Source organism: Centroberyx affinis, unplaced genomic scaffold (genome assembly GCF_046629955.1).
Source record: "Centroberyx affinis isolate AG114_WGS23_722 - 3 ecotype Tasmania unplaced genomic scaffold, CSIRO-AGI_Caff_v1 ptg002920l_1, whole genome shotgun sequence".
NCBI classification, from domain to species: domain Eukaryota; kingdom Metazoa; phylum Chordata; class Actinopteri; order Beryciformes; family Berycidae; genus Centroberyx; species Centroberyx affinis.
Genome location: NW_027281042.1, coordinates 22236 through 35449, shown reverse-complemented (window position 1 = coordinate 35449; position 13214 = coordinate 22236). Strand labels below are relative to the sequence as shown.

The 13214-nt window shown below is 43.6% G+C and overlaps 1 protein-coding gene across 1 annotated transcript; it reads right to left on the bottom strand.

The window, feature by feature from the left end:
* Positions 1-764: 764 nt before the first annotated feature.
* Positions 765-13042, bottom strand: LOC139658506 (adenylate cyclase type 3-like). The gene is made up of 20 exons (XM_071536622.1): positions 12362-13042; positions 11341-11490; positions 9407-9543; positions 9154-9265; positions 8777-8904; positions 8176-8334; positions 7904-8069; positions 6641-6748; positions 6261-6337; positions 5537-5698; positions 5136-5223; positions 4661-4777; positions 3451-3722; positions 3185-3266; positions 2760-2918; positions 2373-2519; positions 1621-1737; positions 1352-1478; positions 1104-1228; positions 765-950 (listed from the first exon to the last, which is right to left on the bottom strand). Exons 1-20 carry the CDS (start codon positions 13040-13042, stop codon positions 765-767), a joined length of 3300 nt encoding a protein of 1099 aa, XP_071392723.1.
* Positions 13043-13214: the final 172 nt, after the last annotated feature.

The following is a 13214-nucleotide window of genomic DNA, read 5'->3' as shown; positions in this document are numbered from 1 at the left end:
CTATTCAAGTTACAGGCCTATGCTTTTACAAATATATTAACCATAGCTCACCTTAGCTCAGCAAGCACACTCACTTCATCTTCATGAAATGCAACCTTTTTAGTTTAATACCTGTAAACAAAATATGAATTTCTCACCTAACTATACTTGCATAATGTGGAAACCCAATTATACTGACGCACGATGAACCGATATACATGAAGGGCAACACTGACACCTAGAGGGTAGATATTGCAACTCAAATCAACCAGATGGTTAGGATAAAAAATAATAAAAAAATTATTTAGTGAAAACATCTTTAATCAAGACAGTATAAATAAAACGGAATTACAAAGCTGCATTATTTTACACAACCTGAGCTCAAGGTATTGAAAACAATAGAATATGGAATAGAAGTTAATATATCTGTCTGGTCCAAGCTAGTGAGTCCAACAGCACTCTGTGAATCAAGTGCAAAGTTACATATCTGATGCAGGAGCTCTGTGAGACATTTGCCTATATTCCTGAATTATGTGCACATAAAAGTTTCTGTACTTGAATCCCTTTGTTGGCGAAAACTTTGTATTTTACTCCTATAATGCTTATGTTAGTTTTAAAGATTTATTTTGTGTATGTTTGTCTAGTCCCACATGGTTTATATTGCTACAGAGCGTATGACAGGTAAGATCTATGTAAATATATATCTGAGAGAAATGGAGTGAAATGTACATCCTGCGCTCATCGATCTGTCCTTGTGTTAATGACGTTCCAGCAGGTGAAAAGAGTCAAGAGCGGTCCACCACTTGGTGTGGAAGGGTGGTGGTCACCGGAGCCGTGCCGTTGCTACTGGGCTTGTCTTTGCCTTTCATGAAGAAAGTGAGCAGCTCCCCTTTCCCTTTGACAAATATGGGCCCTCTTCGGACAAAGCGGAAGCCATACTCCTTCAGGATGTTGGAGCAGTCCTCCACCACCTGGGGGCAGAGCAGAACAAAAAACCACAGAGTCAATAATGAAGGAAGTTGAAAACGAGAACAGAAAAACAGAGTTAAAAGTATATAGAGAAGTTAAAGTGTTTTTGTATGTGCTTGTGTATCTGTGTGTGTATGTGCTTGCATGTGTGTTACCTGGATGTTCCCCATCACCCCAGTAGACTCCATTCTGCTGGCCACATTGACTGTGTTGCCCCAAATGTCATAGTGAGGTTTACGAGCCCCGATCACTCCAGCCAGCACTCCCCCCTTATTCAGACCTGAAGGAGATAAACATGGAAAAATCAACACACATGCATGCACACATACCCACTCATGTACACCTGCATGTCTGCACACACACACACATACACACACACACACACACACACACACTCACTGACCGATACGGAGCATGAAGTTGTTGAAGGACTGTTTGTTGAGGTTGCCGAGGGTGACTTTCATGGCCAGGGCAAAGTCTGCCAGGTCAGCAAGGTGCTGCCAGCGCTCTATCAGTGACTGGTCCTCTGGCTGGGTAAAGACAATATGTAGTCATCATCATCATTATCATCATCATCATCATTAGCAGTAGCAGCAGCACCATAGAGTGTTATGCGGTACAACAGCCAGAAAAAAGTATATATTTAAGATAGATGCTATTATAGTATCCCACCTTGCGGTTGCTGTATCCGTTAGTGTTGCTCTCTGGTGTGACACCTGAGGCAGCCATGTAGGTGCTTCCTATGGTCTTGATCTTGGTGATGCAGCGGAACTCGTCCCTGTCTAATAACTGGTGGAGAAAGTTGAAACCAGTTAGACACTCTGGAAGTGTCCCTCTCTCTCTCTCTCTCAAACATGGTGAGGAGCAGAGGTCCTACAGACTCTGTGGCAATGCTGAAAGGAAAGGCTTCTGTGCACCTTAGGGTGGAGTAGATGAACTTTTCTCTCAGAAATGATACTGTAAGATCTGTGAGTGTTTGGCTGTGGAACGCAATATGTATGAAGGGAAAATAGTCTGATTGCTTGTCTTAAATGTCAGTTGTACTTGGCTTTCGGGACTATAGAGTTTGATATAGTCACTTTTGTTGTGTGTGTGTGTGTGTGTGTGTGCATGTGTTTTGGGTGTGTATGAGGGGGTGGGTGTGGGAGTTGGTGAGTTTTTGAGGTGTTTTGATTTGTTGTGAGATGTCTCCTTAGGATGGGGACACACTAGAGGATTATCAGGCCAATTTACACCCAATCAGAGGGGGAAACCCAGATCTAAGGCTTGGTCGGGACCAGTGGTCGGTCAGTAAAGATTATCTGGAAGTGTGAAGGGTTTAGAGATTCCAACCAATTCTAACCAACTGACTCGCAGACTGATCCGCGCTGCCCCGATAATAGCAACATCTCTCTCACAGGTACAAACGCTCTGCTGTGACTCACGCTGTCAAAGTCGGAGATGATCTCATTGAGAATCCGGAGACATTCGATGCCTCCGTTGTTGATGCTCTCTTCGGTGTAGAAGTCAGAAAAGTTGGGGATGGAGGCAAACATCACACCTATCTCATCATATGACTGGCTGTACAGCTCCTAGGAATGACAAGTTGACAAGTTTTTAGTTTCCTCTTTCCTTGGCTCATTCTTTCTTTGATATAAAGCTATCTGTTTTTCTTTCTAGTTGCAGTAATAGTACCATAGACCCACTTTTACTTTCCTCACTCCTTTTTTCAATTCTCACTCTCACTCATGTCCTTCCTTTTTCTCTACTCACTACTCCCATACCCACATAAATATCCACGTTTACACAGACACACACCCGCACACACACACCTCATCTCTCTTCTTGGAGCCCAAGAAGTGTTTGGCCACATGCTCAGGCAGCATGTTGGTAACCAGCGCTTCATTCCAGCGCCTCATCTCAAACACCCTCTCCTTCTGGTCATGCACTCCAATCTTCCACAGGAACAGCTTCCGAGACTGACGCTCCACCTACACGTGTGTGCGTGTGTGTGTGTGTGTGTGTGTGTGTGTGTGTGTGTGTGTGTGTTTGAAAGACCGAGCATGAAAAGGATGAAAGTTTGTTCCATATAAGATATTAGTAAGATATTTGGGGAGAAATACATGCCATTATGGAAAATCAGAGAATTGCATTATGCCTTTTGTAGTGATTTTGAAAGGTTTGTGAGGCTGTCACCGACAGGCTGCGGGGCAGTGAAGTGAGATACAGTGTGGGTGTGAAGGAGAGCGTGACTCACATGGCGGGCAAAGTAGTAGAAGCTAATCATCATGACGATGATCATCATTGTCATCAGGTACTTGGAGGGCACTATGGTTGTTCTGGAGAGAGAGAGACAGAGAGATTTCCAGGATGTAAAAGGACTTTGATATAAACATTCAAGAAAGTACATTTTCTGTAGATTTTTTGGCATTTATTGCTAAATAGGTGTACATTATGATGTGGAGAATTAGCTAAGTAAGTAAAACAGTCATTTTTCATTGATCTGTAATATGCATTTCTCACCTGTACCTGGCGAACCGTATGAAATCATGCAGGTCATAGATGTCCCGCCAACTGTAGATATTGACGGCGCCGGTTGCTGTGACAACCATCACCATAAGCCCTAGTTTGATCAGGTGGCTGACCTGCACCAGCATGGTGGTTGCTATTAGTGACATCACCGCCATGAAGCTGTAGTGCTTGGGATTGTCTGCACAGCCTTGGTCCCCTAGTGACTCCAGCATAGGACCAGAGGTGGTGTTGAAGACCCGCAGGGACGGAGGGACGCAACTCAACTGCAACATCAGATGGAGTGATAGAATAAGTGAATACGTTGGGAGGGAATGAGTTACATCAACATCTTCTATAAGCACAGTACTAGATTGTGGTTGGCTAAATGAAGACTGGGGCGAGGCCACTGTCGGCAGCCTTGGAGGAGACTGCCTTCCAGTCGACGCTCAGGGAACAAAAGTCCCCTGTGCCTGGATGTGTGTGTCACAAAGCTGAATCTGAATTAAGAAAACTGAATTTGAATTGGGAAAACTGAATTTGAAATTGTAGTTACAAGTAAAATTCAATAATAATCATATTGAGTTTCAAGCTATTGCATTCAATTAGCATTTTTCAATTCAAGTCAACATTTCAGCTTGAGAACAGCAAATTCAAATTAATGCAATTCAAATACAATCTCTGCTGGCACTAATCTCTTGCTGTTGTTAGTGCATAACCTTGTTGTTGTCATGTTGGCTCTTGTAGCAATTACAAAATCACAAGAAAAGATTTCTAACAATGTTAGTTACGGTTTGGTGTATGTTTTGAGGTGAGAATATTCATGTTGAGAATATATACATAAGGACAACACCTCTGGAATAGTTATGCATGTCAAACCTATTCATGTATATGTTGTTGTTTTTCAAGCGTTAGCATTGTGTGACTGTCACCTTGTTGTCCATATGACGACTCTGACAGAAAAACAAGCGTTCGCTTCAGTATCCTCTATTCCTGCCAGACTAAAAAGGCAGCAGTGTGTGGAACAGGCTGCTCCTGTAGGGCTGTGACAAATGAGCCAGCAGGCAGCGAGACAGACAACTAAAGCTCTGTAATGGACCCCACTGGGAACAGGTAGTCAGACACGTAAAAGGCACTGATAGTTTGATGAGGACAAAGTGGAAACACACAAATGGAAAGATGCACACACACGCACACACACAAATAGAGTGTGTGACAGTCATACCATATCAGCGATCTCAGCCATGGTAAGAACGAAGATTGCTGCCATGGCCCATGTGTTTCTCGCCCAGCGTGTCCGATCAATCCACACTGAGAAAGACACCAGCCTCTTGGAGAACATCTGTGTCAAACAAGCATCCATGTCATTATCAACATCAAAAATAATTTACTCAAGTAGCCTTCAGTCATATATGTAAGACAATAGTTCTCCAAGTACAGTCAGCAGGTCAAAAGTACTCATGATGATAATAAACAATTGCCATATTTTTATATGTCTAACTAGAACTTTTACCCATCAATATTAACTTTATAACAAAATTTTACAGAGAATTTCAAAACCCAAATGGTAAGGGAAAATAAAACTTGCTCAGTATCAGAGTTCCCCTTTATGTGTGTGTGAATCCTTTTGTTTTTAGAGATCATCTGCGAAAAAGGTTGTGAAACACTGAAACAGAGACATCATTTCTATGCATTCTCACCCTGGGGAAGACGGCAGCAAGAGAGCAGACTGTGAGGATGAGCAACAGCACCTCTCCTATGGCGAGAGTCACGTAGTTCACCGTCAGCCTGAAACAGGTAGAAACATCCTTGGTCAACTTCCCACACACCATGGACATGGACATACAATGCACTGTAGAAAATGTACAGTGTGTAATATTCTTGTGTGTAGTATGTGTACACAGTAGTATGCACTCGCACTAGCAGCACAGATAATAGAGTGTATGTGTCCGACGTTGCCATTTTCACGACACTTGACAGTATAAACTCACAGACGGCCTTGTGAGCAGTGCAATGTCTGCATGCGTCTTTCATATCTGGTGTCTATTATAAAGGATGTAGTAGTAGTGTGAAGTATGCACTGTAATGTGCTTACACTCACAGTGGGTCTATGAGCACCTCCATTGCTGTGATGAAGAGGAGCACTATGCAGCAACAGCAGAAGGCCACTCCGCTTCGCCTCTCCTTCTCTGAGGAGTAGCGTTTCTCCAGCTCCCCATCCACAAAATAGAGTGATACAGGGTTGACCTGATGCTCCTTCATACTGTGAGAAAGAGAGAGAGATGTTGCAATAGGGAAAAGAGTGTTTGTGGAAGCAAGTGTACAAATCTTAAATTGTCTTCTGTCTATGGCAGGGTGAGAAATTAACAGGGGCTTAGGGCTAAAATGCCTATGAAATACCCTGTTCACTCATTCATGCATGAATGTGACTACTGTCCCCTGTGGACCACTGTGATTCATGGGAGCCTAGGACCGAGCGATTGTTTTCAGTTTCAATTTGGGTGAGAAAAATGGAGCAGTTTTCGATAAAAAAAATGAGTTTCCAGCAGTGGAATAGGAGTCAAAACAAATCTTAATGGTACAAATTGAGTGTTTGTTTGCCAATATGCAAATGTTTTATTTCACAATTCAACAAAATTGCCCCTAAAAATCAGATCAAAGAGTTAAACAATGCTCTCTGAAAAAAAGTAAAGTAAATTGGTCTATGGTAATCTCACCTAACCTTGTGAGTCATCTGGATATTGCAAGTTCAGACATTAACGCTCAGCTTATTCTTCTAATGCTCTATTCATTCTTCTCTTCACATCTCTATCTCCTTTTCTTACATTTCCTGGTTTTCTCTCTCCAGCAGCTCATGGTGCAGCCGTCTGTTGATCTCTTGTTCCTCAACCATCTTAATCCTCTGAGAGGTCATCACCAAGGCAATAGAGAGCACAGAGAAGGTAAGATTATCAAGAAGCGTACTGATGGAATTGTTCAAAGAATGGCTGTGTATTTAATGGCATTGAGGATTTATCCGTGGTTTATCCTAATGTGTGTGTATGTGTCTGTGTCTGGGTAGGGGGGTGAGTGCACTAGCAAAACATTCTTAAGCCATGTGTGCATATTGTATGTAGGCTTGTGTCTGTGGGGTAAAAGTTAACTTTGGACCCAGGTTTATGGTTGACAATGAATTATAAAGTCCTACACCTCTATCATAATCTACCTCTTGTTTAGACTCATTGGGCGAGGTCCGGGGTGAGCCAGCATTCCCATTGGTTGCTGTAGTGTTAATCAACTGGTTTGAATTTCGATTGGACAATGTGCCTGGTTTCTGAGGGACGAGAGGGGGAGAAAATGTCAGTTAAAGTGAGACAAAGAAAGATACAGAGGTGTATTGAGAGACAGACTGAGTGACACATTAAAGAGAAATCAGAGATGGTTTAGCCAATATAAATGTAGGGCTTTTAGTGAGTTTGAATGGTCATGTGATACTCAGCTACTGAAAAGCTAGAAGGCACTGGGAGAGGGCAAACCTCCACCAATGCTGAACAATTCTCCAACTTGCTGTTACACCCAAAACCATCACTCTTATCACTTAATGTGAAGTCAAATAGATTTCTTGACCCTGCAAAGGATTTGGAATCAAGTCTATCTCCATTTGTTTCATAATTATGGCTACAAAATTATAATCTTCTACTGGTGGAAATCCTAGATCCTTGGCCCAAGGCCTATCTGTCCACTAAATTTCATGTAAATCCAGTCATACATTTTTTAGATATCCTGCTGACAGACAGAAACACGTCCTCCTTGGTGGAAGTAAAAACAGGAAATGCCAGCTTACTAAGTTTTTTTTTTTTAAAGATTTATTTTAGGCATTATTTGACAGAGATAATGAGAGAGGAAGGTATGGGAGAGAGAGAGGGGAGGACATGCAGCAAATGACTGCGGGCTGGATTCGAACCCAGCTTGCTGTGGGAAGGACTGAGCCTTATATGGTACGCGCTCTACTCAGTGATCCACCAGGGTGCCCCAGCTTACTGAGTTTTTCAGAATAATTTTCAGTGTACATGAATTTCAGGTATCTTGTTCTTTTGATTCAAGCAACACTTTTGTCTGCCAGGTAATAAAATTATTGCCTGGAAAGAACAAGGAAGCTATTTATAAAAGTAAAATGGGAACTGCTCTGTTTGCAATGCTGTATTATGGTTTCCAATTGACAAGGACATCTGGTAATGTCTTTTTCAAATTGAAAGTGATCTTTTGAGTAGTTGCAGGTAGTTCTATCATTATACAGTACACTGTATCTTATAACATGCTATATGCACTGACTAGTCTAGATGGGTTCTTGATAACACAAGCATTTTCCTTGTGTTTTAATGCTAAAATAAAAACAAAAAAGAAAAGACAAAAGACAGATAGGAACAAGTAAAATGTATCATTAAAAGTTACAAGTAGAGAGAGTTACATGAAGCTACAAGCCACTCACATTCCCATTGAGCCTGTTTCCCTGGGTCGTCCGTTTCGCCACTCGAACCAAGTAAGTGTCAATGCCTTTCTCCAGCAGGTACTCACACCTGTCTCCTCCATTCCCCGGCTCCAATTCAAACTCTCCATGAAGACACTCCATGGTGCTCTGGGAGATATGCACTCTCCTATGAAACACACAAACATATTGAAAACAAATACACACACGTACACATGAGGAGAAAGAAAGTGATTGATGGCCGTGACAGTAAGTAACCGGTATCGTCCTCTTACCCAGGAATCCCTCCAGACTCCATCTTATTGGCTACGGTGACATCTGTGGACCAGACGTCAAACTGCCACCTCTTCTGACCCAGCACCCCTCCCAGCACTGTGCCTGTATGAACGCCCACGCGCATGTCCACCTCTGTCCTCGTCTTCTCTCGCACATACCTGGAGGAAGAGGGAGAGCATGGGATCTCTGTTGTATCTCTGAAGTCAGTCTGAGCCCACAACTACTACATGTTCTTTCACATCTTCTTTCACATCTTCTGCTAACATGGCATCTGTTCCCTCATCTTCCTCAGGCCTATCTCTCCATCCTACTCCATATTCCTCATGTTCAACTTTGGTATGAGATGCAATGCAGCCTGACTTATCTAGTCTTCCTTCTCCTCATTCTTTTTTTTTTAATCCTCTGCATTCCCTCCCTCGTCTTCCCTTCCTCCTTTCCTTCATCCTCTTCTTCTTTTGTGTCTTGATTGTGAATCCATTAGTGAACTTTGATTGTGAATCCATTAGTGAACTTTGTCTTATAAACGTGCTATACAATAACATTTGCCTTAGAAAAGTGCCATACAGAAAAGGTTATTATTACTATATTATCTATACTTACGAGATGGCCTCTACCATGGCTAGGCCCATCAAAATGGAGCAGGCAGCATGGTCTTCTCTGTAGTCAGGAAGACCACAGATACAATAGTAGCAGTCTCCCAGGATCTTAATCCTCAGCTGGTGATGTTCCTGCAAGAACAGGACAGAGCAACAGCAGAGGAGCATTTACATTGAGTGTATCAAAGTAATACATCAAGAATACCTTGAGTTTCAACAGCTGATTTTGCCGAAGTTCTTAAAAACATTAGCATTGGAAAAAAGTCATATTAAATACATTAAAACAAAACATGACCAGTAATCATATCCTGAGGTTTAACACATTGGAAGTGATAGAATAGAATAGAATAGAATAGAATAGAATAGAACAGAGATACTCACAGCTGCCAGTTTATCGAAGCGGGCAAACAGTTCATTAAGCAGCTTTACCAGCTCCTGGGCACTGCAGGCTGACGACAGCTGGGTGAAGCCCACGATGTCAGCAAACAGGATACTGGAACAGAAGGTTGGAGGGTGAAACGTAACATTAACATCACTGAAGCTGTAAAAACCTTCCTGTCATGTTGGCAATCACAACTAGCACCTTTGAAAGTTCGTTCCAACTTTTTAGCAAAGCTGATTGTGGGGTTCTGACCTGACGTTTTCGTGGCGGTACATGTACATGGTGTTGAACTGCTGATGCTGGACCTCGCTCTGATTGGCCTGCTTCTTCATGCCCTGCAGCATCTCGTCAGCTATGTGTTTGGGCAGGATGGACAACAACAACTCCTCCTACATGGAGACACAGTCAGGGAAAGTGCGAGTTTAGCTGTGTTAATTTATTACAGACGTAGGGAAGAATAAGGTGTGTGTCTGTGTTGTCGTGTCTGTGTGTACGCAAGTGTGAGACTGAGGCAGCAAGCAGATCCCAGCAGCTCTCACAAGATCCCGTCAAGCCGTCAGATGTGTTCTGATTGGCTGGTTGTACCTGTCTTGTAGCAGCCCCCAATGCCAGGGCATTCTGGGAATTCTCTCTCTCTAGCTCTCAATTTCTATCTCTTTTCTTCTCCCTCCCTTAACAACTCTCATGGGTCTGCTCTGTTTGTTCCACAAATAGTCACCGTCAGAAACAACATGCACAGACAGACAGGATGGAGTGTGGTGAAATGGAGGGATAAACAATAAAATCAAGGCTTTACACAAGAATATTCCAAGAATATTACACTTGGTGTTGGCAAAGGAAGAGGTTGGAGACAGGGCTGGGAAACATTAACTCTGAATTCACAATTAATTATGGATATGCAACTTGCACTTTCAAATTTTGACAAACTGTTGGCATGAGAAAATGCCATATTCAACATACTATAAAATAACTGTAGAGGAATGCTGTATCAAGTGAACTGACTTTGTCCCTGGCTGGAACCCATGCTGTTTCCTTACGTTTCTTTTATTAATGTAATCCTTCGCCGTTCAGCCTCACATCTGGGAGAGCCAGATGATACATGATAGTCAATTAACAAGATCGGCCCATCAGCAAATGAACCATAGCACAATGTGCTCATTATAGAAGAATGATAGAGTGGCTGGAGAGAGAGCTAGAAAGACGACTGGCAAGTAATAAATAAATGAATGAAAACGCAAACTATGACGAAAAACACGATGGCCAACGAGGAATAAAGATAAAGATAACAAGCTTCTGACTCGAGAGAATAAAACAAAAATCAACAGGGGAGGGGAAATTTGAAAATGGGCTGAAAGATAGAAATGGAAGTGTAGTCCTGCAAAGTCTGTGCATCAGTCTACTGGAGCTCTGAGCTAAGTGCATTAAAAGGATGGGAAAACACAAATAGGACATGCAATTAAGTGCTATAAAGGCAAGAAGCTGATGGAAAATTCAACAAAATTTCCAATCAAAATGCTTTAAAAATATCTAATCGTATCAATTCCACAATGCTTGGCCCTCTAGCCATTGCTCATTGCACAGTTCAGGTCAGGCTTCCTTGGTAGTCACAGAGCTTAAGCTGGTCGCAGTGTGGCATGTCGCTAATGATGGCTCCACCGGTGATAACAACAGTCTCTCTAATCAGCCTATTAGCCCGGAGCTGAGCAAAACACACCGTAATTAGGCAGCACTGGGTGTTCCAGCTCACAAGTCACATAACAGGTGTACCTATGGGTTTGTGTGTGTGTGCATGTGTGTGCGTGTGTGTGTGTGTATGTGTTTGTCCTAGATATGAGGACCCAAAAGAGGGCCCACAAGTATCAAAACCTTAGTGTATGGGCTTATCAAAGAGTAACTAAACCCCAAACCCAAATCTGTGGTGAAGCTGACATCTAATGGTGAAGTAGGGTACTGAACTGGCCTTCTGCTATTGGCTGGTCTTTGTGCCAGGCTATGTCACCACTTGTTGTACTCTATGGAAGCTGACATCACCTGGCACAATGACCAGCCAATAGCAGAAGGCTGGGAAGGGTGGGGTTTAGTTACTTTTTAAGCAAGGTGTAGGTGTGACCCTGTGTGCATTTGTGTATGTGTGTGTGTGTGTGTGTGTGTGTGTGTGGGTGTGTGTGTGTGCATGTCCTACTTACCTGCTGGGTACTCTGCTCCTCCAGGGTGAGTTTGACCTCAAGGGACTGACGCGCTTCCAAGAAAGCCGTCCTGTACTTCCTGTCGGCCATGTAGAATGACAACACCCCGACAGTGGCTGAGCAGAGGTACAGCATCACATTGGCTATGAGCTGGAGAGAGGAAGAGAGGACGGGCGGGGGTTGTGGGTTTGTGCCACATTGCTGAATAATGGGTGGTTTGTTCTTACAGGCCTAGTCGTTATATACCCACTGTGTAACCACTCTACAAACTTCTTGAAAGAAAGCAGTTTCTCACTTTGGTAAAATGTTTTCACTTTTATGATGCATGCCATAACACCATATAAGTTCATGAACTGTCAGCCACCATAATGGCTATGGCAAACTATGGCAAAGCTACCCAAATTCTGCATATTTTTCTATGTTTGTGTTATACTGTGCTCTATTTGGTATTTATAAACCTAAAAAAGGCCTGCCTAGCCAACTCACTAAGTGGCTAGCTTTTTGCCTGTAGCAACTATCAATGAAAACAACCCAAAACAGCGAGGAGTATAACTCACATAGAGGTTTGCATGGTGAAATGTAGATCCTCTATTGAATGTATATATTGCTTCAAGATGGATCAGAGATACATAAATGTGTTGAAAAAGAGGAACACAGTCAAGTATGCCCTTGGCTATTCAAATTGTCTCTGCCCCCTGGTGTCCTTTCTACATACATTGAAGCCTTTTACCTGGACCAGCTGTGTGTATAAGCTCTGCCTCTCACACCTCCACTTAGGGACAAAGTGCTAATGAATGTCACTCATTCCCTACAATAGGCTGCAGGCGCATGTCATGCCATGCTTAGGCTACCCCTTTCCCTCACTTAACTTTCTCCCACTCTCAGGTTGCCTCCCCTCCCCATTGCTCCCCACTCCTGTGTTAACACCTGTTACACCTTGACTTGGGCCTCTTTCATCCTTTTGTTGAGGGTTGCAGGTGCATTGTCATTTGCATGCAGCACACCCCTGAAGGCTTTTTACCTGTCTCACCAACATGGGCCCCTGCAGGTTGTCCTGGAACCTTTGAGCAACAGTCACCCCCAGAGCCAAGGTGTGTATCCCGCAGGAGAGGGCCGTTAGAAGGAGGAGGGGCACCAGGTTCAGCGGCAGTGTTAGAAAGCAGGAGAAACTGAAAAAGGCCTGCCAGCCCACGGAGTCACTGGCTTGGGGGAAACGCTGGTAGTTCAGGCCCATGTAACATAAAACATGGACAGCTGTCATCAGCCACAGTATGTATGGTACTGCTCCGCGGGAGACCGGTGACGCGGGAAGCTTCCGCAACCGGCACAGCACGTACAGCACAATATCCGCGGCCAGCCCCACTGCTGCGACCACCACCATTGCCAGTTTGTCCTCGGTATACATCACCGCGCACATGACGATGATGTAGCTGTTGAAAAGAGCGGCAAACATCACCAACACCAGGAGAGTCTCTTGGCGCTGGCGGCGGAAGTATATCTGGTAGAGCCGCTCCAGGGATTCGGGCGTGAAGGTGAGGCGCATTGCGCGCGGCAGGCAGCGGCAGCATCCCGACTGGAGCACCGTTACTTCACGCCTCCGACCCGCTTCATGACCCGGATCACTGGGACCCGGTACTGAATATTCTGCAGAATAGTCTGCAGAATTTCCAGTGTCTGTTGTGTGCACCCGGTTCAGAGACATTTTGGTTCAGGAAAGGTAATCCACTTGATTCATATAATACTGGTGTACAAAAGATGAAGGCACTGTTCCCAAATTGCACAGAATGCCGAGATCCTCACTCTAGAGAATCAGTAGGGTGTCCCATCATTATGATTTCTTTTGGGGTTAATGACATGATGAAACTGCCACAGCT